Source organism: Sceloporus undulatus, chromosome 1 (assembly GCF_019175285.1).
Source record: "Sceloporus undulatus isolate JIND9_A2432 ecotype Alabama chromosome 1, SceUnd_v1.1, whole genome shotgun sequence".
In the NCBI taxonomy this organism is placed as follows: Eukaryota; Metazoa; Chordata; class Lepidosauria; order Squamata; family Phrynosomatidae; genus Sceloporus; species Sceloporus undulatus.
In genome coordinates this window covers 88116763-88143618 of record NC_056522.1, presented here as the reverse complement: position 1 = coordinate 88143618, position 26856 = coordinate 88116763, and the positions used below count along the sequence as shown (strand labels likewise).

General features: G+C 39.2%; 1 protein-coding gene across 2 annotated transcripts in view; it reads left to right on the top strand.

Moving 5' to 3' along the window:
- Positions 1-26856, top strand: part of GRM1 (glutamate metabotropic receptor 1) — a 267824-nt gene that overhangs the window by 175041 nt on the left and 65927 nt on the right. For both annotated transcript variants that reach the window (XM_042446117.1, XM_042446118.1), the window contains exons 5-6: positions 16559-16805; positions 26382-26550. In XM_042446117.1, the coding sequence (XP_042302051.1) occupies positions 16559-16805; positions 26382-26550 (416 nt within the window). The remainder of the gene's footprint in view (positions 1-16558; positions 16806-26381; positions 26551-26856) is intronic.

Below are 26856 nucleotides of genomic sequence, written 5' to 3'. Positions count from 1 at the left end.
TGATCATATGCTAAATTTGCTGAATTGGAATAAATCAACTAATAACCCATCTCCCTACTCCAGTGGTCACAGGCAGAATGCAGATAAAGCTTTTCTGCTGCTGAAGCAAAGCATTCAGAGTCCTAGAAGCCCTAGCATCTAGAAATCACACTGGGTGCAATTTTGTGGAGTAGTGTCACACATATCAAAAGGGGGACTTTCAGCATGCTGATCATCATTTTCCTAGACCAGGAATAGGCAAATTGCATCCTGTGGATTGCCTGCTGTCCTTGGAGTGCACTTTTGTAGTCCCTCCCACCTTTGTTTTGTTTTGTTTTTTAATTAAAAAGCACATGTTTTGGGTAATTTCTGCCTCAAACCTGGGGAAAGCTCTCCCCAAACAAATGAAAACACATCTCTGTTTTCCTCTGTAGTCCTTCTCAATATGTCACAATTTATGTCACCATTTTTATAGGGTTTGCAAAGGAAAATGAAGGTATTTGGGCTTATAGTGCAGTTTTGCACTATTAGTTCTGCTTACTCTGCATTCACTTTTTTAATACCTCATTTTCCCTCTCATCCCTTATATGGAATTTGTGGATTTTATATAATTCTCCAGGTATGAGCTGAAACAAAATTTTCACCCATCTGTATTGGCCAAATTCAGTAAGTACAGGTATCTCAATATGCAGAGCATGTTGTATCTGACTGCTCCAACCCTACTGCAGATTGAGACCTCTGTAAAACATCTGAAGAATCTTTCACAGAAATGGAACCCTAAACTAGTTATAGGGTGTGTTGTGTGCATTTCATTTGGGGTTTTGTTTTGTTTTGGGGTTTTTTGCATACTTTTTCAAAAATTAAGAGCATTCATCATATTCACAATGGAAGAAACATGAGAACTTTTTTTTAAAAAAATAAATAAAGCAAAATTGAGTGAAACTGAGCTGACAGATTCATTCATCCTGGATAGATGCAGGGCACCAAGCACTTAATTCTTCAAAATCTGGGTTTAAATTCCTTTGTATTCAGCCAATTTAGTGCTGGATTAGGAATTGCCAACCATTTTTTTCTAGGGGCGTACTCATGTTTATCACATATGTGGCAGGCAGGTGCAACATGGTCCTCTGCATGTTAATAACTGAACCTACTGAAATTTAGTCAGTATGGATTGGTAAAATCTTTGTTCATTTCATTTTTGGACAATTTACCAAAATTTACAAATCACATATTAGGGACGGAGGGATGAGATATAAAAAAAATTGAATGTTGATAGATTTTCTGATCATATTATAAACACTCTTGTCCTTTCCAAAGCAGTTAAAAGTTCAGTTGCAGAGTACAGTGGTTAAAATGGAATGCCTGCTAAAATATTGTATGCTAATATCACGTGGGGGAGTTTTTGGGGAATATTTGGAATGAAGCTCCATAAACAGCCTGATTCTGTTTTCATGTTGATAAAGCAATATAGACTTATACCAATAGCTTGAATATATGGGGTGGGGAGCCTTCTTTGATGGGAATGTAATTTAAATGAAACCTCTCTCACTTACTGTCATCTTGGATAAAGTCTGCAGTCTTTTGAACTCATTATACCTTCAGGAGCCCTGCAAGCTCCAAGATTCTTAATGTGTTTTAGTGGAGCTCAGAAAGCTACCTGAAGGTTTCATACAATTTTTTCATTCTATACCATTTGCTTTCAGAAAAGCTTTCAGAAAAGTTTATCATATTTTGGCAAAAAGGGAACTTTGACTCCACGCACAGCAGACAGCGTTTATTCTGTTTAATTCTTCAGTATCCTATGGAGAAAACTTTCTGGTGCCAAAAGCACATTATAACTTCAAATACTTGCTTGCTTTATATATTAAATACATGGTGGGGCATTCTTTAAAAAATGTGTATAGGATTTCTTTGTACAGGATTTCTCACCCTTTGCTTGCTTTTACTCACAGCAAACTAGTCTGATAGGAGATAGCAAAAACATTGAAGAGTTAACCAGTGACTCCATGGCAGAATAGTGATTTGAGCTCTGGTCTTGAAGATGAAAGTCTTTGGGCCCATACAGACAGGCCAAAATAAAGCTGCTTCAGGTCACTTTGAGGTATGCTGTTTAAATGATGCATGTGTCCTACGAGTCCAGAAGCTGTGCAAAAGCCATGCTCTAGTCTTTAGGACTGGAGCATGACTTTGGCGCAGCTCTCAGTCTTTTAAGACGCATGCGTCATTTAAACAGCATACCTCAAAGTGACCTGAAGCAGCTTTATTTCGGCCTGTCTGTATGGGGCCTTTCTCTAGTTGCTGACTAAAGACTATGGCTGTCTCAAGAGTGGTATCAATGTGCTAACATTTGACTTTAAGGGAACAATAAATATATTCATAATAACCGTCTATATAATTATTGATAATAATTGTCTGAAGATATAGGTTGTTTATGAATGTTTATGGGGGAGGGATAAGTCTGCATTAGTGAGAGACAGCAGGAGAAATGACAACTTATATGTATTCAAGATAACATTATAAACAGTAAGAATACAGTGCGCCCTTGCTTTATGCGGGGGATCCGTTCTGGACTCCCCCACGTAAAGCAAATACCGCCTATGCTTGAGCCCCATTTAAACTAATGGGGCTCATGCACACGGTGGCGCAGCGGTGTGGCAGCACCATGGGCGCATGTCCCATTCATCCTTATGCGACGTGCAAGCCCTTTTTCCCGCATGGCTTTCAGCATATGCTGAAAGCCGCGTAAAGTGCCCCCGTGTATGATGCGGGCACACTGTACTTGTGTATACTACTTGTGGCAGTTCAGTCTGCTTTTCGAATGAAGTGCTGAATCCTACCCCTAGCCCCTAGCCCACTAACATGGAAGCCACTAGCTACCACTGTATAAAACCTCTTGAGAAAGACAGAGCCTGGAAGGCATATTCCAAAAACAAGACAAGGGTTTGGTTCTGCCAGCCATGACTGAGCAGGGGTAGATAATGCTCTCAGTCTTAGAGTATCATCTTACAACATTAGGAATGGCTTCAGGATATTATTGTTGTCATTTCTGTTCCTGTCGCACATAACTTTCTCTTTTTTAAAAAACAGAGACATGCCTCCCCTGATATGACTAGGAATGTCATTCAAGTTGGATTAATCCAAATATCTGTGAGTGAAGCCTAAGTTTTAATAGGGATGTAGTAAATAAATCCTTAAAAATAATATTTCTAAAATAGATATTTCCATGCATTTCGTTGTAAATGGGCTGAAACCTGTGCATGGTAGGTAAGAATTCAAGAAATGTTGGTATTAGGCCTTTTCCTAGGCATTAAGATTCAAAGGGATTAATAATTTAGCACACGCTTAATTACCTAAAGTTGTTTTAAGACATGGAGTTGACTTACAGTAAAAATACGTCCTGTTAGTATGGTCAACACAATAAATTTAGGCATATTAATGAATGTGATAAGGTACACAATGTCACAAGGCCTTTGACAAAGTTTCCCATGACATTCTTGCAAACAAGCTTGTAAAATGTGGGCTAGACAAGGTAACTGTTACATGGATTTGTAACTGGTTGACCAGCCGAACCCAAAAGGTGCTCAACAATGGCTCCTTTTCATCCTGGAGAGAAGTGACCAGTGGGGTCCCACAGGGCTCTGTCCTGGACCAGTGCTATTTAATATCTTTATCAATGACTTGGATGACAGAATTAGGGGCATACTTATCAAATTTGTAGATGACACCAAATTAGGAGGAATAGCTAATACTCCAGAGGACAGGATCAAAATTCAAAACGACCTGAATAGACTTGAAAGCTAGGCCAGAGCTAACAAAATGAAATTCAACACAGAGAAATGTAAGGTACTGCACTTAGGGTGGAAAAATGAAATGCACAGATATAGGATGGGTGGCACCTGGCTGAATGAGACTACATGTGAAAGGGATCTAGGAGTCCAAGTAGACCAAAAGTTGAACATGAGTCAGCAGTGTGATGCAGCAGCTAAAAAGGCCAATGCAATTTTAGGCTGCATCAATAAAAGAATAGTATCTAGATCAAGAGAAGTAATAGTGCCACTGTATTCTGCTTTGGTCAGGCCTTGAATATTGTGTCCAGTTCTGGGCACCACAATTCAAAAAGGATGTGGAGAAACTGGAGCGTGTCCAAAGGAGGGTGACTAAAATGATGAAGGGTCTGGAAACCATATCCTATGAGGAACGACTTAGGGAGCTGGGGATGTTTAGCCTGGAGAAGAGAAGGTTAAGAGGTGATATGATAGGATAGCCTTGTTTAAATATTTGAAGGGATGTCATATTGAGGAGGGAGCAAGCTTGTTTACTCTACTGCTCCAGAGACTAGGACCCGGAGCATTGGATGCAAGCTACAGGAAAAGATTCCACCTCAACATTAGGAGGAACTTCCTGACAGTAAGAGCTATTTGACAGTGGAACAAACTCCCTCGGAGTGTAGTGGAGTCTCCTTCCTTGGAGGTCTTTAAACAGAGGCTGGATGGCCATCTGTCAGGGATGCTTTGATTGTGATTTCCTGCATGGCAAGGGGTTGGACTGGATGGCCCTTGCGGTCTCTTCCAACTCTATGATTCTACGATTCTATGATTCTATGAATTTATAGATAGTGTGAGTAAATTATCTTTTTACAATAGGAATACAGGTTGAGTCTTCCTTATCTGGAATTCTGAAATACAAAATATTCCAAGAACCAAACTTTTTTTCATAGTTGGCTGAGATAATGGCATCTTTGATTTCTGATCATTCAGTGTACACAGACTTTATTTTCTGCATAAAATTAACTAAAATATTGAACAAAATTACCTTCAGGCTATGTGTATATGGTGTATGTGAAACATTAATGAATTTTGGGTTTAGAATTGGGTACCATCTCCAAGATACCTTGTATATGCAAATACAGGTATTCCAAAATCCCACTCATCATCATCAACATCATCTGAAATCCCAAACCTCTCTGGGGTGGACCATTTTGGATAAGGAAGACTAATCCTATACAGTGGTGCCTCGGGTTACGAAATTAATTCGTTCCGCGGCCGCTTTCGTAACCCGAAAAGCCTTCGTAAGCCGAATTGCCATAGGCGCTAATGGGGAAAAGCCGCGATTCCGTGCGAAAAAGCCGAAAAAAGCACCAAAAGTTTTTTCGTAACCCGAAAAAACATTCGTAACCCGGAACAATGATTCCCTATGGGATTTTTTCGTATCCCGAAAATTTCGTAACCTGGGTATTTCGTATCCCGAGGTACCACTGTACAATAATAAACATTGTGTGTGGTCAATGAGAATCTAGAAGTGATAGGCATCCTGTGGTGTAGAAGTCATTTTTGCTCAGATTGAGCCTGTCTGAATAATTCTGACTATTATATCTGACTGACACACTGCCTTCAGCTCTCATATAATGAGATTTATTTCTTTATGCCCTCAAGAGAATGAAAATCTAATTCACACTTTATTATTGCATATATTAATATTCTGAGCTCTCATGAATGTTTGAACAAGCAACATGTACAGTTATTTCAAGAGAAAGTCGCTTGTTCTGGTGATTATTAACTCTAGTAGCACCCATGGTTCTTACCAATCAAATGTATGTTAATTATACAGCCATGAATACAGAAGCAATATTAATTAGAATGTCTTTTTTATGGGCAATTTTTATGTAGGTAACAGTCTTTACAGATATACTTTAACTGTGGTGTTCATTCCACTGAAGCTAACAGCCTGGCCAGCTGGGTAAAACCAAATCATTTTGCCTTTCCAGAGCCAGTCTTTCATCATCCTCATCATCCTCATCATCATCATCATATTTGTAACCCCTTCTTTCCCCAGAAATGAATATTAAAAGAATAGTACAGTTAAAAACATAGAAAAGTGGTACATTAAAATGGAATTAAATTATTACAATATTAAAATAGATTCCATGTTAAAAAAATAAAATACAGTTAAAAAACAAAACTGTTTAAAACACTTTAAAAAAATACAACATCCTGGTCTGTTCTTTAAAAACATTCTGTTTTAAAAGCCTGTCTGCATGAGAAGGTTTTAGCCTGCTGGCCAAATAATAACAAAAAAGGGGCCATTCTGGTCTCCCCGGGAAATGAGTTCCAGAATCTAGGGGCAGCCATGGAAAAGCCCCCCTCTCCCGTCCCCACCAAACGTGCTTGTGATGGGGTCAGAATGAGAAAAGAGCCTCTCCTGAAGATCTCATCGCCCAGGCCAGCTCATACAGGGAAATGCAGTCTTCCAAATAGCCTGGACCTGAGTCATATAGGGCTTTATAGGTCATAAATTGTGCCAAGAAACAAATTGGCAGCCAGGGGAGCTGTTTCAACAAAATGTTGCTTACGTTCAAACTGTGTTAAATAACCCTTAGGCTTTGGATACTTACTGAACACTAGTTTGTGTTTTAACAAGGGCATTGTGTGGTCTCTGTAACCTGCCCAAGTCAACCGCCTGGCTGCAGGTCTTAGGGCCAGTTGCAATTTCTGAACACTTCAAAGGCAGGGTCAAGTACAGGCCATTACAGTAATCAAAATGAGATGTAACCAAGGCATGTATCACTGAGGCCAGATCCAGCGTGTCAAGGAATGAGAGCACTTGGCAAACAAATTTTATATGTGCAAATGCACTCCTGGTGATTGCAAAGACCTGGGCCTCCAAGTTCAGAGACGAGACCAGGAGTACCTCCAAACTGCAAACCTGCATCTTCAGAGGGAGTGTAACTCTGTCTAACACATGCTGAATCTCTGTTCCCTGATATGCCTTCTGACAGACGAGAAGCACCACTGACTTGTCTGGATTAAGTTTCAAATTGTTTGCCCTCATTCAGTCCAATACTGATTACAGACACTGGCTTAGGACCAGAATAGTCTTTGGATTGGGGTAGGAAAGAATCATAGAACTTTATCACATCAGAACCTGTAACGTTCTCATTGAGTTCTGAAAATATTCTGTGGAAAAACAATCTGGGAATGGGACTCATCGCATTAGAGAAGTATTAACGGGATGATAACGTATCGGGAACATGTTATATTGCACAGCACCCCCTTTGAATGGGTGCTTTTGCCGAGTGTGTTCTCATATTGTATTGCTGTGGCACATGCACATTTCTTTAGCTGGGGCGCGATGCCGTGATGTCATCACTCTATCATCTTTTTACCTCAGACAACTTCCAGTTGGATGCTCTAGGGCTGCAGAGGAGGAGATTGTCTCAGCCAATCAGGACATGAGGACTGACAGAACAGATATAAGAATGGATAGGATTACTGCACTAACTTTTCATGTTCCGGTATGATAATGTTCCATCTGGCTGAGAACTGTTTCTCATCGTTCTCACCCTGGAACACTGTTGGAACACTTTGAGGTTGGAATGGGAACTCGATGGGAACCAAACAGTGCAGTAAACTTTGCTGCGTTCCGTTCTTATTCGGTTCCCGGAACGTTATCATAATGTATGCAATAAAATTCATAAAGTTGGGTGTCATCCTCATATTGATGACACCACATCCCAAAACTCCAGATGACCTCTCCCAGCAGATTCATATATGTGTGTATGTGTGTGTGTTAAATAGCATAGGGCACAATAAAAAACCCTGAAGGACCCCACAGACCAATGGCCAGAGGGTTGAGCAGGGGTCCCCTAGCACCACCTTCTTGGTCCTGCCCCTCCAGAAGGAATAGAGCTACTGTAAACAGTACCTCCAAGTCCCATCCTAGATAGGCCGCCCAGAATGATACCATGGTTAATGGTATCGAAAGCCACTGAGAGGTTCATCAGAACTAACAGGGACAGTCCAGTCCCCTGCATAGGTCATCCACCAAGGAGACCAAGGGTGTCTCTGTTCCATATCCAGGTCTGAAACCAGCTTGAAATCAATCTAGATAATCCATTTCATCCAGAAACCACTGGAGCTGAGAAGCCACCACATGTTCCAGTACCTTGCCCAAAAATGGTAGGTTGGATACTGGCCAATAATTATTCATGATAGCAGGATACAGGGATGGCTTTTTTTTAAAAAAAAAAATCCCTCTCAACTGTCTCCTTTAGGAAAACTGGAACTCTGCCTTATTGTAGGGAGGCATTGTCTACCTCCTTCACCCACTCAGCCAGTCCCCCTCTGGCCTGTTTAATCAGCCAAGGAGATGGGTCTAAAGAGTTTATCACATGAAAGAGATCAGGAGTTTTTCCCATTAATATCCCAGAAAAATTGTGTAATTATGTGAAATGATTTCACATGATGTCACACAAAACCTGCCACTAAAGTGGTCACAAAGAAACATTAACACACATCTTGTTATTTTCGGGATTTCAGAGACAATGCATTTTCGATATCACTTTATTTGTGCAATTGCATGTGATAATCATTCAGGCAATTACTCACCATTTTCACTTTATTTGCGGGATGCTTTAAATGCATTTTAATCTCTCTGTAATGCCAAAATTAGCCCCAGTGTGATAAACTCCTAAGACGCATGTGATGGCTTTCACCTCTCCAAGGGTCCTGTCTACATTATCAGGCTGCATAAACTGAAAAGTTTCCATTAACATTTGGCAGACAGATGCTAAGTTGACATCCACTGGCACTGTATCAACTACAGCATCCACAAGTTGGAGTGGATGAGCAATTTTATCTTCAAAGTGCCATGCAAATTCTTTGCAACATGCTGCCAAGCAGTCTGAATTTTCTACTTGAGGGTGAGTATGCAAAAGACCTGTGACCACTTTAAACAGCTCTGTTGGATGGCTCCATGCAGATGCAATGCTGGTAGCAAAAATAATTTATTTGTTGCCCACACTGCCATGGAATAGTCCTTCAAATAGGTTCTAGCCAGTGTTTGGTCAGATGTTTGCCAGCTCCCCACATCTATCAGCTTGGAAAAGGTTGGTCTAGTATGCTATGCATTTTGATTTGTAGAGAGTAGGACACAACTGCTTGCTTTGCTTTAAGTCATAGAATATCTGGTGCCATCCTTGGATTTTTGCTATACTGTACAATATCAAACCCTGAACACTAACTAAGTTTGATGAAAGTTTCATATCTAGTTCTTGCTCCAGTTACGCTGTTATCCTTAAGGCTGAAAGACATAATGAGGCTGCTGGGTGATGATCTGACCTTTCTGCATCACTGACATATGGGTAATTTTGAAAGATTCTGTTTCTGCCATGTTTCAGGAACCAAGGACAATTGCTACTATGAGTGCTTCTGATAACTCCATCACATGCAGCTACCATACAGAGAACATGTATTTTCCTCCTATGAAACAATCTCCCCCCACTCTAAAAAACAAAACAAAAATAAACCCATATTATTTCACACCTGGACAGAAGAGAAATTGTGTTAGAAATGGCCATGTGATCTTCCCTAGATGCACTTCATACAGTATGTCCCAGATTTATGTGCTTCTTCCAAGCACACACAAACACATAAAATCAAGTTTCAGAGAGAGATGTTTGCATCTAAAGAGCACCTGAGTCAGTACTGGTTTTAGGAACTTTTAAGTTCATTGGTTGTATGTCAAATCCATCCTCTGAGCCTCAAACCTGTTAGCTAAGATAGTGTGCACAATTCTCTGTGCTGAAGACTGCAATATCTATCTCTTGCAAATTAATCTCTATATGAGTTAAAATGAATAAGTTGAAGTGCACCAATTCAAACTGCTATCTGTCAAAGCCCTTTCCTATTTCTTCTACTTAAGAAGTTAATCATCCATAGCCCTATGGCTACAGATGCAAGTATTCTTTATACAGTACAGGAACCAAACAGTAGTTGGCTGCATTTGTATGCTTTATATAGGTATGTGTTTTATATAATTTATATAAATAATACATATCATTTATATATAACATCAATATAATTTTTGATTTCCCCACATCTGTTGAAATTTGTAGCACTCTTTATTTTACTTCTTCCATTCAACATACATTGTGAACGTTGTTAATCTAAAACCTAGTATTTTTGAGACCACACAGGGATTTCGAAACAGTCTTGCCCAACTATTCCTATTTCAGTCATATGCTGGCAGAAAACCATGATAATATGCATTCCAGTCCCATGCTGCTTCTCCTGGGGCTAGTCTACATATAAGTGTTATTATGCAAATTGCTGAGGATTCTTGCATATTTACATCATTGCTTAATTTTCTTTACTTTCTTGTGCAAATTTGTATCTATTAACCCTTCCTTTGCTGCTGTGTGAATCCTTGCAAAGTGGATGTTTGATAATGCACATCCTCACAGATACTTGGTAAAAATAAGCTCCTAGGCTGATGACTATAACCAGTGCAGAAAGCACTAGTGTATCAACAAGTTGCTCATCTCTTTTAGTACACTCCTTGGTACATTGGTCCTAGCAGAAACCTGAATTATAGGTTCAATGACTGTTGGACTATGAGGCACACCTTGCCCCTCCCAATGAGCCATTAGCAGTGATTAAGAGAAATCCTCCATCTACATCTTCTATTGTGGAATTGCTTTGCTTCTTTTTGCAGACTATTCTTTTTTTATCCTTATTTTTCTGTTCTTCTTTATTATTTATTAAGGTAAAACAGAACACTTAAGTTGAACACTCCCATTCTATTATTTATTTATTTTTGTAATTTCCAAGAGATGTGAATGAAGTCTGAAAGCTCTAAGCCTTCATCCTTTATTCTTAAGCAATGACAGCTCTAAAAATGAAATTTACCAAAGAATCCTGTGTGCTTTGTAATGTGACCCAGGGTTGTATAACCAAATGGACAATGCAACAGAGCAATAACTGAATAACATCCTGTCCTTTTAGTTATAACCCTACCTTAGACAGGAAAATTCTTTTCCACTCGATTACATGGAATAATGCCAGCCCTTCAAGCAGCTCAGGGACTTCTTTCCTTGCTTGCCAACATCAGTCCATGTTTTGCAATACTAAGTTTTTGCTATTATTAGCTAGCCAAAACAGCTTTGCAGAAAAATCATTAAAGGTTGTACAGCAATCAATAAAACCACCTCCATGAATCAATAACACTGTACAAAGAGATTTGGGACAATTTAATCTTTACAGTTGTGACAGAAACCACTGACTAAATTAATGTTTCCAATTAACTTCCCTATGTTCATCATGTCTAAAAAGTTCTGTTATCTTGGTCTGAAATATTTACTTGTGCATTAGTCCCACATGTCCAGAGGCAACACAACAATCTTCATGGTTGATCCCATGTTGTTTCAGAAGACTACTACGGTGATCAGAAATTCATGCAATTAGTCTTTAGAACATGATACAAAATATGCAGCTGATGGCCTTCCCCAAAAGTGCATCAAGAGAATTCAGTATATGTGTGAACAACATGGATTCAACCTGGATTCATCATGGATTATTTTTGTAGTGTGAAGGGGGCCAAAGTATCTGAAAGAGTGAAGAAAAACACAAATGTCACACAATGGAAATAATATTTTGGTGGCCTTGGGGATAGTTTTGTAGTGACTGATAATAATCCAGAAGTGCAAGCAAAATTAGAAAGACAATTTTACATAATAAACTCATAACAATCATCATGCAAAGGCATCATATTTTCCGTATCATAAAAGCAAGAGCTGTCCCATGAAGGATTAAACAAACCTGGGTTTATCATTTTTGACATACTGCAATACAAGGCAGGGACTCCAGGGTCTGAGAGAGGCTTCAGGCATTGCACAGAACCAGCAATGGCTAATGCATGAGTCACTTGTGTAGCTATTTTTTGCATTTTCTCTATGAATTCTGTGACTCCCTTTAAGTGATATGTCCAGGCACTTCTGTATGATAGAGAGATATAGAATTTTTCCTATTGGACTTAAACACATGCAAAAAGTAGATGTGGTGCTAGAAAAACTGCAAACATGTGCTACAACCCTTAGATCTTAGAGGGAAAAAAGAAATAGAAAGAGCAATTGGAATGTTTAGCAGAGAAACAGTAGGGTGGCTGCTTAGTTTCCTTCATTTGCTCGAGTTCTAAGCCCATGATTACATTGCAAAGGGAAAGCAACCATAAGGGTATTTGGAAATGTGAAACAGTACAAAAGGAAAGGTTGATATGTAGAAATACATGAACACACTGTAAATTCCCCTTTCTAGAACGGCAGATTCTCCTGTTGCAAATTCTGCTTTGTAGTGCAGTATTTCATGAACAGGAGAAAGGGTTGTAAGGTCAGAACTATTCCAGACTCTGAGATTTCATCACCAGAACCTTAGCCAGCTGCTTGTGATGCCAAGGGGTGACCCAATGTGGTGATGCTGAAGAGGTAATCTTAAAAGTAGCAGTCCTTGATGATGTCATTAAGCATGATACATTAAGCATCACCCACAATTGCAGACAATAAGTCGTTCAAATAAAAGACACCAAGTCAAACAAATGAAGAAAATTTATGTGCACACACTTTTCAAGGCAGCACTCTTACCCTGACATTTCTTATTCCCCTCTCCTTGAGAGCTGGACTGGGGGGATCCCAAATACAGCCCTCTTGGGTTCCCAGTCTGGCCCTCTGGACTCCCCAATGGTCATTCTTGTTCCTCAATGATACCTCATTTGTTGATTTTCCATCTCTTGCTCATTTCACTCCATTCTAAAAGGCTGAAATACTTCTAATAATAATAAAAAAAACTTTATTTATACCCTGCTTTTCTGTTGCCAAACAATCAAAGCAGCTTACATCTAAAAATCATTCCAATATACAATACATTGTACATTGTATATTATAAATATCCCCATCCCCCCTAAAAAAGAAGTAAACACATTACAATTAAAATTTATCAGTTAAAATAAACTATTAATAATAAAATAATCCATAAGCTGAGTGATACACTGTACATAATAGGAAGGAATATAGAATATAGAACCACTGACTGAGTGGTTCTATTCAGGAAAGGCCTGTTCAGGCTTAGTTACCAGCAAGAGTATATATTTTTAATCCTTGGTTGGACCCAGCAGAAGAATGCCAGCACCTTCTCTGAAATTAAGTCTGGCCCTCAGACTCAAAAAGGTTTCTTACCTGTGCCTTAACATACAAAAAGCTATGATTCTCAAATCTTCCCATATTTTCTGCTTCCCAACACTGCATCATATTTTGTTATATAGACCAAAATAACAAAGAATCTAATGGTCCCAAAAAACTGCAACTTTTTCTGCTGCCAGAAGACTTGTAATGAAAAAAGAAAAACAAAATTAAATTTCTGTTGTCTGCTCTGGCAGGTAGTAAATTTACTTTTAACAGATGGCAGAGGAAAGGGACAGGAGGAGCTAGATTTAGAGTATGGCATTCAGAACTGACCCTATTATTAAGCATGGTGAAGACACTGCCTTAGGCAGAAGATTTAAAATATGGTGAAAGGGGGGCACATTCTTAACTATTTAATCAGTTGTTATTGTACTTCTACTGCCAGCAGAGAGAAGAAATGTTTGTTGGATTTTCTGCCTCGTATTCTAAAATAACTGAGCTAGCTTGGGGTGCTATGAACCTTGACTTTGGTAAGGGGGAGGGGGAGAGGAACATTTGTAGTTCCCCCTCAAGCAGTGAAATGTCTTGGGCTGGCCCTGACAACATTGGTAGGAACAGTTTTGACCCTTTGCCCTCCTCAGAGTTCCAGTCAGGGTCAACTTCCATGCCAGCTGTTTGCAATAGCAGAAAAATATCTCAATAGCTTTGATGGAAGTTTCCTCACACTGTGGAGCTGAAACACAAAATAGTCTGATATTGGTCATGACCATGAATAGGAAATTTCAAAGGGTTCACAAACCCTTCTCTTCCTGGCATGGCTCTGAGTACGGGGATGCTCAGTGTGGTGATGCTAGTTATTATTAAAGAAGAAAAACAGCCCAAGCTATAGCTGCATCTGCTTTACACAGTTATCATACCACCTTAATGGGCATGCATCCATTCTTTTCATATTGAGTATAAGCTCCTGCTGTCCATGTTTAAAGCCCTCCATGGGTTGGCCCCTCCTTACTTATCAGACCTTATTTCTTCTCACCTTCCCACTCGGGCCCTCCGTTCTGGTAGTCAAGGTCTGCTGTCCCAGCCCAGGATTTCCTCTGCCCCATCCCGGATTCGCCCCTTTTCACTCGCTGCCCCTCACTCCTGGAACCTTCTTCTCCCGCAAACAAGAGCCATCTCTTCTTTAACCAGCTTCAAAACGGAGCTGAAGACCATCCTGTTCAGAGAAGCGTTCCCAGGCATTGCATAATTGTCACTCGCTTTTTGTTGTTCTTTTGTTGTCTATTTATTGAATAATTTCCTGTATTGCTATGTATTTTATATGTATTATCCTACTAGAGAGGCCCCCTCCCCACCATCTTTCCCTTCTCCTTTTGTGTTGTGTCTTTTTAGATTGTAAGCCTGAGGGCAGGGAACCATCCAATTAAAAAGATTGTATGTACAGTGCTGTGTAAATTTACAGCGCTTTATAAATAATAATAATAATAATAATAATAATAATAATAATAATAATTCTAAGGTATCTTTGGATTTGCAGTTTAAAGAGCTATGTAAAATAAACCCTGTACCCTGGGAATAAGAAGTTAAGGAATAAATCATTTAAAATCTATACTGGAGGTAGGTACCTCAGGGTACACCAGGAATCATAGTTCAAAGGAGTACACTAGACCTGTGAAGAAGAAAATTCTGGGTATCATACCTAACTGTAAATCCCAGGATTTTTTAAGGATGGAGATACAACAGTTAAAGTTGTATGAAGGCAATATGACTGTAGTTTAGATACAATGTGTCTGACAGCTGTCAGATCTATTGCGACTGATTGACAATTTGGTCATCTAAATGCAAATTTTATGTGTTGAATGGATTTGCCTTCAGCACCCATCTACAGTCAACTGAAGAGCTGCAGTTGGGAATGCATTTTAAAAGTAACATACCCACCAACTGTCCCAATTTAGCAGGGACAGTTCTCTTTAATCCTTTGTCATTCCTTTTTTTCTTCTGGTTTTAAAATGTTCCAGTTTCTCTCTCTTCCTCCCATCCTTCCCCTTTGTTTTTGACTTACTGGTATGTCCATTGATTCAAATTGAGTTCAAAGTACAAAAGTAGTCTGCATCCAATTAATTCATCAGGAAGGAAAAGAGTAGAAGGTACAGAGTTTTGTCTTTCCCAATAGGCTCAAGCAATAGCAAACTACTACAGTCTCTCCTAGCTTGTGTGTTCTTCCTCATGAATAACTTCTGCCATCTTGAACACAAAATGATATTTCTTGGCCACATATGTCCCAGCTTTCATTTGTGAAATGTTGTCAGTTAGGAAGTAGCATGTTCATGAACAGTACAGCTTATGGTATCATTTTTCATGTTATTGGTACAGCCTGTGGTAGTATAACTAAAAGGCAGCCCAGGTTGATTGAAGACTGTGGATGCATTGACACTGCAAGTTTATAGTAGTTTGATAGCATCTTAACTATAATGGCTCCATTCTACAGACTCCTGGGATTTGTAGTTTGAGAAGGCACCAGAGCTCTCTAACAGAAAAGGCTAAATGCCTCATGGAGCTACAAATGCTAGAATTCCATAGGATGGAACCATGGCAAATAAAGTGACACCAAAGTGATATAACACTGCAGTGGGGACATCTACGGCTTTAAGGCTAAAGGAATCCTGATCATAAAGCTGCTGCAAGCATCTGCCATAGAAAATTGAAAGATGGCCCAACACACAAAGCAAGGCAAATATTTTCAAATGTGCCAAGGAGGTTATTTTCTTCTTTAAAATTGCCTGACATGCTCTCATTTAAGACTGCTTATCGTGTTATTTCAAGTGTGTTTACTCTTTTCAACTCTTCCAAGGTAAACTACTCGCCTTTCCCTTTACCCTATTCTTTCTTTGTCTTTCTTAGGTTTGGCTCTGTTAGGTTCTTATTATGAAGTGTAATTGCATTTTGTATTATAATGTAGTATTCTTTTAGTCAGCATAGCACATGTACATTATCTTTCACCCAGAGAGAGAGAGAGAGAGAGATGACAGGTCTGCTTCTATAGAAGAGCAACCTAGAAACAGTTGCAAATGAGACAGGAAAGGAAGGTGAAGAAAATAGAGGCAGCAGTGTATGGGAAGAATGTATCATTATTTCAGTTCCACATACTGTCCTCTTAGTAACAGCAGAGTATTTAAACTTGCAATTTGAGAAGTTAAGATCTCAAAGGAAAAGTGGGTTTTGAGAAAAGAAGAGTTCTGGGACTGAGTGAGGGAGCTGCTTCAAGCTTTAAACTTTGGCATACCTTGAAAAGGAAGCAAGTTGTTATGATTTTATTTTGTCATTGTCAAGACACCTGTGGAGTTTTTACCTTGTATAATGAAATAATTTCACTGACTTTAGGTGCTATGTATATTGTCTTCAGAGGATAGAGAACATCATTAACTGCTATGCTTCAGACAGCAAAATGTCTTGGGTTAACCCTGGGAAGAATCCTTTGGGAGACAGTTCCAAGGATAAGGGGTATCTTGTGCGAGTCATACTTGAAGTCCTCTTGATGTTCTTGATGTTGATGGTTATATATACGCAAGGCATATTTTTGACCATTAAATGTCTTACTATATTGGGAGTAATACGGTTTTCTTTTGGTTGCAGGCAATGAAAGTTTAGAAGAAAACTACGTCCAGGACAGTAAAATGGGATTTGTTATCAATGCTATCTATGCTATGGCCCATGGGCTACAGAGTATGCATCACGCCCTGTGTCCAGGACACGTTGGACTGTGTGATGCTATGACACCAATTGATGGAAGGAAGCTCTTGGATTTTCTCCTAAATTCTTCCTTCATTGGGGTTTCAGGAGAAGAGGTTCGAATTGATGAAAATGGAGATGCCCCAGGAAGGTAAGATATTGCTGTGTTTTGCTTTATCCATCAAAATGGTAATGATCATGGCTTATATAATTTAGACCGAATCATTGCTAGACATTTCCACTTATAACATTAAATATTAACTGGAGTTGAAATGAGAGAGAACACCCATTTTGCTTCTTTCTTCTTATTAACTTCCTTCAAGTTGGCTTCAACCTATGGCGACCCTATGAATGAGAAACCTCCCAAGTTGCCTTTTCCACTGCTCAGGTCTTGCAGACTCATGGCCATGGCCTCCCACTTTGAATCTATCCATCTGGTCTTCTTTTCCTATTGCCATCCACCTTTCCAAACATATGTATTTTCTAATGAATCCTTTCTTCTCATGATACAGTATTGCCAAAGTATGACGGCCTCAGTTTAGTCATGTTTGCTTCTATAGAGAGTTCAGGCTTGATTTGCTCTAGGAACCATCCATTTGTCTTTTTAGCAGTCCACAGTATTCATGGAGGTCTTCTCCAGCACCCCATATCAAATGATTTTCTTCCTATCAGCTTTTTTTTTTCCACTGGCATTCACAGCCATACATAGTGATGGGGAATACAATGGTGCGGACCATTCTAACTTTAGTATTCAGTGATATATTTTTACACTTTAGGATCTTGTCTAGTTCCTCCATAACTGCCAAGATAAGTCCAAGTCTTCTTCTGAGTTCTTGAATGCACTCGATGATTCAGTCCAAGAATGGAAACTCTTGAACTATTTTATTTTGCCTTTCCTGTGGGATAAAGAGTACCTTGCTTTGGAAGTGTATGCATTCGCAAGAACTGGAGTGCACTTAAAAAATAAATATGCACAGAACTATGTGTAAACAGAAGAAGGCATTCAGTTGAAAAATGCATACAAATCTTTTCCCAAGGAGGATACAAAAATGCAAACAGCAGGAAACTGCATATGAAAATTTGTGTATTTGAGGAAATACATATGAATGCCCATGCTGGAAGGGAAAAACATCTTACAACTTCATATAAATAAAGGATGGATGATTTGGAGAAACACAATGAAACTGAGAGTGGGAAATCTTCACATGCCTGCCAAGCAGTGGGTTTGTTTGTGTATGTCTTTCAGTCTCAAAAGAATATAGATTCTCAATATGTCTCTCAAATTAAAACAAAACACCACAAAGCAATTATCAATGTTGCCTTCACAGTTTAATGATTTGTTCCAGTAAATCATGCTTTCCAATGATTCATGAAAGAACTGTCCATTATTTTTATATATATTGGATGTTGAAAGACATTTGAGCAAAGACAAAAAGTGCATCATACAAAGAGAATAAATCCTTGTATGTGGAAAACAAATTATTTATCTTTTTTGAAATAATGCTTTACATTTTAATTATATGCAGTAAAGACATATGGTTTAGCAACTAGAAACAACTCAAAATGCAACACAGTACTTTGCTTTTAACCTTCACTCCACACCTTTTTTGTCAACACAAAAAAATTTAAGAGGTAACTAAGGTCCAAAACACACTGCAGAAATAGTCCAGTTTGAAACTACTTTTAATTGCTCTGGCTCAGTGCTAGAGAATCCTGGGAATTGTAGTTTATTAGGGCACCAGAGCTCCCTGACAGAAAAGGCTAAATGTCACACAAAACTACAGTTCTTCAAATTCCCTAGCATTGAGCCAGGGCAGTGAAAGTGGACTCAAACTCAATTATTTCTGCAGTGTGTTCTGGACCTAAGGTGTTTTTGTAGTGATTTTTTATATTACATTCATGAAAGTGATACTCCTTGATCCAGCATTGCAATATGTAGGTCTGAGAGCCCTAATGGGTTTTACGCCATACCCTCAAACCACCAGTTTGGCAGAGACAGTCAAAATTAATCTAATGTTGTCCCACTTTTTCAGCTTCTTTAAAAAGGCCCAGTTTCTCTCTCTCCCTCCACTTAACTTCCTTCTCAGATTAGTACAGTTTCTTCAAAGTGAGTTCAAAGTGCAAAAGTAGTTTTCACTCAGTTAACTCAGCAGAGAGGAGAGGACAGGAGAAAGAGGAAACTTATAAAATGTTACACCTTGAGCAGAGCAGATCAGTGCTTAAAGATGTTCTTCGAGCTTCTAGCTAGATGCCAGAAGCCTGACAGGCTCAGCCAACGTAAGTTATATGTTTGCTTATTGTGTGTGTGTGGGGGGGGGGTGTAGGCTGCCTGTTGACCTCTGAAACCATATGAAGATGCTGGTACTAAATGTCTGAACACTCTGGGCCCCAAAGACCTAATTATTTCCTCTTTCCACACTAGCTTACTCATATCTTATGAACATCTGTGAAGGCCCTTCACTGAGCAGTGGCTTCAGTATTGTGGTATCCCAAATCTGTAATGCCTTTCCTAGTCTTTCCACCACCAGTTAAGACTTTTCTGTTGCCTAAGCATTTTAGTTGAAATTCTGTTTGCTTTTAGACTTTTTATTTTTAAAAAAATAGGCTTTATAATAATCATTAGAAGGCTGCATCCATTTTTTTAAAAAAAATAGCTTCCATTAAAAGAAATAGATATTATGCTGAAACAATGTATGGGGAAATCACATTCCCCAGAAGTGGAATTATTCTTTCCAATTTTTCCATAAATTCCAAAGAGGAGAGTTGTTTGAGTTTTTTTTAATTATATTGTTAAAAATTAAAATAATGCTTGCTTGCTGTGGTGGGCCTCCGGGAATTGCTTTGGGGCTATATTTGGCCCATAGGTTGCATGATTTCTAGCTCTGCTCCAAGTAAAGAGTAGAGGTTTAGAAATACAGCATCCTTCAATTAACAAATCCTTGTCAAAGAAGGTCCTTTTAATGGAGACTTCTCCTGCGCATCCAGCTCCCTCTCTTTTCTTCCTCGCCCTTGGTCTAGACTCTAGTTGGGAGCTTTTTAAACAGTGTTTGAAGGGTGATGGGAATACTAGAGAACCACAGACTTTCTGCTGCTATGTTGCAGCAAAGTGTCTGCAATAAACAATGGAATAACGCTTGAGTGGGGAAAGAATGAAGTTCTCAACTGATCCTAACTTAGCTTTGTGTGCCTACCTACTGCCAGCAAGATAAAAAGCTGATTTCTCTGGAATCCCTTACTGAGAATTAATGAAAAGCAAAACATAGAGAAAGGAGGAAAGAAAATTAACTTGGCACACCAGCTTCCCCATGCATATCAAAAAAAGCATAGATTTGTAAGTATGGCCACCAAAGTGAAAATCATAAGAAAAGTGGAAGCTTGTGAAAGGAAACAATTATCCTTGGATGCATTTTGGAAGAAGTCTTCAAATTATCTTTAGAAGTTTCAAAATGTTTTTGTTTATTCAAACAAGACTTGCTGAACTTGGCTGTTTTATTTCTCATGTACATATTGTTAGTTTTGAATAAAACCTTATGTGAAACATGTTGAACTGCTCTCCTTTTTGTGGTGTATGAACCTATCCTTATTCTTCATTCCATGTTATTTTTATGCCTGGTAAAATTTCCTGTTAAAGAATACATCTATAATTCATGCCTAGGAATACATCTACTTCATTAACTTAGGTATACAGTATCTGCATTTTAAACAAAGAAACAAACACTGACAACATTTCTGTAACAGGCCTCTAGCAGAATAAAAGGCTTAATTAAAGGGGGCAGGGGTGGAATCTCAGCAAATATGCCTTCTCTGTAATTTCATTTGCTTACTAATTTTAATAACTATGTTTATCAACTATTTTTATCTTTGTTGATGAAATAGCTATGCCATTTTTTTCCAAATCACAATCCTCAGCCTTAGATTTGCCACTTGAGATACTGGGATGGTGTTGTGTAAGAATAGACCATACTTGCTGGGCATAAAAAGGTCCATGGAGAGGCATTGCTATGTTTATTTTCTCAATAAAATGTTTCTCACCAGATGTTTTTGGCCTACAACTTGCATAGCCATCACAACCAATGCTGAAAGGTTATGAGAAGTGCCATCCAAAAACATCTGGAGGGACAAAGTAATCCCTTGTTTCAGTAAAGTAAGTGAATGGTCACACATAAGTTAGATTCCAAGAGGGTAACTCCACTGACATTACTGCTTCTGTTAGCAGGAATGGAAACCAGTGATCCCCTTTAGTGCATCTTTTAGGAGCATCAAAACATGCATAGAAGGTTGGGAAACCTTCCAGAGCAGGTTTTCAGCCACTTTGAAGGGCTGTAACAAAGAAGCAAGGGGGCTTTATGGTAGAGGGCCATTGCATGGGCATAACATTGGGTTCAGGTTATAGAAATCCTTGTAAAGCAAGCTGAGCTTTGAACTACCGTATTTTTCCGGCGTATAAGATGACTGGGCATATAAGACGACCCCCAACTTTTCCAGTTAAAATATAGAGCTTGGGATATACTCGCCATATAAGGCTACCCCTCTTCCAACACACACCAAATAAAAATTTTAAAAATCAGATTTGATTTCAATATGGTAATTTTAATTCAAATGCTTATGACATGCAGGTGCTTAGCAGGAAAACTTGTTGTATGCAAAGCCTGCTTGAATTGGTCAGCTCTCCCTGCCTGCCCAGCCCTCCCTGTCTCCAAGATTTTCTTCTACTGTACTTGTACAGCGCCTCCCTTCCTGCTTTCATATGGTCACCACATACAGAGGGAATGTGGCCATTTTGAGGTCCCCCCACCATATGCGGCAACCACAGATTCTCCAGTCCAGCTTGGAAGTTTCAGCACCCGCCCTATAAGATGACACCCAGTGTATAAGACAACCCCCGACTTTTGAGAAGATTTTCCTGGGTTAAAAAGTAGTCTTATACACCAGAAAATACAGTATTTCAAATACATCATTTCCTGTTATTTAACCTCTAAATAAGGACCCAGGCCTCCCACATTTGGCTATACTCAATTCAGTTAAGCTCCTCTTTCCCTTCTGATGGTTGTGGGACTCTCCAGAACATAGTGGGATGGTGCAGGGAGAGCTGCAGTGGCTAATGATACTCAGGTCTTCCAGCTTGTGCCAGCAGAAAAGCTTCTTGCTAAGGCAAAACAATTACTTGGTATAACTAGGTGGGATCGTCAGTTAGCAAAACATGGAAAGGTTGGCTTTTAACTAGTAATGGGGTTCCAGAAGATTATGTCTGGCTTTGCTTACAGAATTATCAAAGGATACTACTCTTCCCTTAGTGGCTACTTTTACAATAAGAATAAAAAATGAAGAGCTGTGACATCTGGAATAATAGCAAAGCAAAACTTTAGTACTAACTAGAAAGAAGACAACTAGACACACCTCATTCATTTCAGTTTGCATTGTCCAAGTCATTGGGCCATTTCGTTACTTAAATGGAGAGAAAATGTGAAGCTAGACTCTTGTAGCTGAAGCAAGCACACTGAACCAATTAATAACCCAATAAAAGTATTATTGGTTTCTATATGATCCCTTGTGGCCCTGGCAGTGGTATGGAGGGCTGTAGCATTACAAATGGCAGGCTACACACACACACACACACACAGAGATTTTAAAATAAATGTTGTATGATTCTTATGCCTCCGCTTTATGAAGAGTGACTGAGGAATTTAGAAATATTTTTTAAAAGGAAATAAGCAAATCCTACTTGTAAAACAAAGTTAGGAAATACCTTTATAGGAAAAGAGGTGTTTCTTCCATGGATCAGCTACATCTCTCCTGTAGTATTTGAAGGGCATTTTTGTGTCTGAAAACCCATGCTAAAGATGTGCCAAACAGATGTGTGACTAGGTGTTATACTGCATATTTTCAGGTAAAGACATGTCTTTTGGATGCTGCGGGGATGATATGCTCACTCTTAAATGAAAGCAAAAGGTCCTGAGTTTCAGATAATGCAGTGGTTCCACTTATATTGGTGAATCATTATTTCCAAGACAGCTATAAAATAATCTACATATGAAGTAAAAGAGGAAAGGATATAAATGTAATGGAAAAGGGCTTCAGTCACAATGGTTGGACACCAGTCTTGCGAGAAACAAAAGAAGTGTTCTGGTGCATCAGACCAAGCTTGTAAGGCAGCACCATTTCCAACAGAAGTCAGCCAAATTTAGCTGAGCTGTGTGGCTACAGATGCTGGACCTAAGGATGTACCACTACACCATGTTGATGATTAGTGGACATCTAATGAACTTGGGCCATATGTTTGATCATCTGTTTATCTGTACTTCAGTAAAATGTGGATTTTGCTGCCAATTGTGAGGTGCCTCATTAATTCAAAATAGCATAGTAGCATCAAACCTATATGACAAAAGGGCTGGATGTTAAGGGTACAATCCTCCTTTTCAGGGAGGGGGGCACATAACTCATGGATAAGGTCATGTTGTGAGGATGCAATCAGAAGCAACAAGAAACCATGTCCCTCAGGTCGGTTTGTTTGTTGCCCCTCTTTTTCCCATCTTAGCATAGCATCATAGAGTTGGAAGAGACCTCAAGGATGATCAAGGAATACACAACTACTACTCACGGTCCAAACTGTTCAAGACAAGCTGCTAAGAAAAATGCTCACTCTTGCTTTCACCACCTAGCATACAGATTTTTAGCCTAATGTAAAGAATGCCTAAATAATCTGAAGACATCAAATCCTGTCTGATCTTGGAAGACTGTAGTTCTCAATACGCAATCCTTCCGTGTTATTCTCAAAAAAATCCTCCCTCAAATACAGCTTCCAACAGACACATAAAAGTAGTAAGCATGAGTTATCTTCAGGTGAGAAAGCATTCCTAGCAGTGTCCTTCTGCTCTTCAGAACCAGTTTCATTTGCCTGTTCTTCATTACTATTCAGGGCACATAAACAGCTGTCTGCCTTTTCTTGTCCTCGGGCTGTCTATGGTTGTGACACTCAAGGGAAAAATGCCTTCACCTCAGTCTACACCCAGCAAGCAGAGAAACAAAGTAGTGTCCCAGAAAGAAGCGCACCTCTTTTCAATTTCTTGACATAAAGAAACATATCATTTTTGTGGCTGTGGTTTTCTCCTCATTCTGAATTTAAACCAAAACACACCTCTGCCTGCCACCTACAAGGATCTTTTCTCCTCTGTGTTTCAACAGCCAGCCTGTCTGTCTAGACTCACTGGTCCTTCTTTTTTTCTCCTCCTTCTTTTACTCTGCTCCACTCACTCCTACTTCTTTCTCTCCCACCTTGAAATCATGACTGTCATTCATCCAGTTCTGCACTGCCCTTCTTTTCTCTGTTAAGAAAAAAGCAGCATCGCAAAGTAGCACCAAGAGATCTTGCAGAACAGTGCTTATATGTCTTATGCAGGCAGAACCACGGGAGGCAAAGACGGTGGACAGAGTGCACTAATTGAAAGCCTCCAGAAGCATGTACACTAACTTTGTTTTGATCTGGTACAAGCATATCCTACTTCCTTTGAGCAAGCGAGCAGCAGATTTTCCACCTGGATTGCTAATTGTTCATGAGATGCTTGCTAATCTGCCTTTCATTCATTTTTAAATGTAACTCTGATTAATTTATGTCAAGGATCCTCTGAGTCCACCATAAGAAACCTTCTTGAGTCAAGTAGAATATTCTTTGAGCCTCCACAGGTTTAACAAAGACAGGTGGTGCATCTGGTAGATCAGGCCTGCTATTCTCTGAGGAGAGGACCTTGGAAAAGAAAAACAATTCATGATCGCTAAACCATCAGGCTTTGCCTACATGCATCAGCAGCAAAATCCTTGCTTTAAAACAGGGTCTGCGCCATTCAGAGGTAATGTAAGAGTGGTGATAGAACTGAAAATGGAAAAGAGGTCTGGGGATTGACCGAAGTTTCACCTGCCTTTTCTCTCTCTCTCCCTCACCCCCAAATTAGGCTCTAGGCTGGAAATTCTCATGTTTTCAATGTTTAGTTCTCCTTTTTTGTATAGGAATGTAGAGAATCAGTGTGGTGTAGTGATTTAAGTGCTGAACTAGGACTCTGGGAGGAAAAGGCAAAGACAAACCCCCTCTGAACAAATCTTGCCAAAAAACCTCTGTGGTGGGGTTATTTTAGGGTCACCATAAGTCTCCAATGACTGGAATGCACACACAAATTAATTCTTTTAAAACTAAATATTTTATATGAAAGTAAAAACAAAGATTTAGAAGCCAGCCCATGCCATCCTTTTGTCAGTGGGGAGGGGGGCAACAGAGATTATGGCAAAACACAAGCAAAACCTATGAGTTGGGGGGAGACTTTTTGTGGAACCGATTCTCCTTGAATGACTGTCTCAATTTCACATCAGAGTGGTTGAATTACAGTTTCTCTATATTTGGAAGCATATTGGTGGTCCATATTGATGGAGAGACATCAGGAATTCTGCACCTGACTCTCTTCCCTGCTGCCAGTTCACTGATGTCTTTTCTAAGCCGAATCTTAAACATAAGAAATTTATATAAATGAAAAGTGATTGCCATGTGTAGCTGAAGGTGTTCTCATCCTTTGTCTTATGAAAAGATATGTCATATCTTTTGTACACATCTTGTGTACAGCCTGTCATATTGTACACAAAACAGTACAATAGCACATTAAACGATCAAAGAGTTCACCACAGTATTACATTACTTTCTTTGCTAGTGCTATCAGTTCATATTGCCAGTATATTGTTAGTTAGGAAACTTTTCCTTGCAAATTAATCCTATACAGATGAGTCATTCAAGAAATACAACAAAATACAAAATACATGAAGCAGCAAAAATTCAGCCAACCCTAAAGCATAAAATACATTATGCAAGTTTTCAAAGGTTCATGGGCTTCTTCAGACAAAGATGTTGAAGATCATCCAGGAAAGGGGGGGAGCGATGAAGTCACAGGTCTGCATTCTTTGGCAGATGTTATTCTGTTGTCAGTTAAGATGATATTTAAAGATTTCAGTACAGGAGAGGCCACTTCTATTCTGGGCCATATATGCACTAGGGATGAAGGGCTATAAAAGACAGGTAATCAAATTCCAACTCCCCAACAACAGAACAGTAACTTCACTTGTGATCCAGCTGTTTTCCTGTGTGAAGCTAACTGCTCCTTTCCTAAGCAGAAAACACTGAATTTCTCATGGAGCCCCTGAACTGTGGGAAAATGTCTCTTTGCTGTATACATGAAGCTTGCTGACTGCAGTCCATTGAAAGAGTTTTACCTTTGTTGGAGGTAGAAAACTTCAAAGAGTAAAGTCCCAGTCATTTGGCTCCCTCTTGTTTTAAGATTAATCTGGGTACTGTATCTTCAAATCCAGGAAAAATATCCAGGGAAGTTGGGGTGGCCATGCAGCAAAATGAAACAAAATCCATAAAGCAACAATACCTTTATTCCTCCAACTCCAAAGCATAAAATACATTATGCAAGATTTTGAAGCTTCACTGGCTTTTTCATCAGGCAAAGATGTTGACAAAGAAAACTCTGGTGGGTCAACCAGGATTTTGAACTAACAAAGATTAGCAAAGAAAGAAGAGGTCAGAATAGTCACCTGTAATTATGGGACTTTACATTATGAACATGGGGCTTTGGAGTATCAGGGAGAGAAGGTGTTATCATTTTGACTCTGAGTAGGAGTGGCAAAGGAGATGTTTATTGGACTGAAAATTTCAGTTTGACATTTGCATTCTGTTCTTGCTTCCTAGGTATGACATCATGAATCTGCAGCACTTAGAGGGTAACCATTATGATTATGTCTATATTGGGACCTGGCATGAAGGGGTATTGAATATTGACGATGACAAGATTCAGATGAACAAAAGTGGAATGGTTCGATCAGTTTGTAGTGAACCCTGTTCAAAAGGTCAAATTAAGGTATGTGGACAGCTCTTACTCCTATGGAGGTAACTCATGTAGGAAAAATATGATGCAAAATTAGATGAGAAGACTAGTTCTGATGGCTTCTAAGAAAGCTCCCAATCCTGGCTGATATTGAATCATAGAAATAGCTTGGAGCGATTAATCATGATTTCCTGTTTGGGACAAAATAGGAAGCTGTGGTTAATAACAGTCACGTGGCTTGTTTCCTCGTTTATAAAAATGCATGCAGGAAGTGCATGTGACCAAATACATCCTGCTATTATGTAAATAGGCTTGTTAAGCCAAAAGCTGAATATCTGA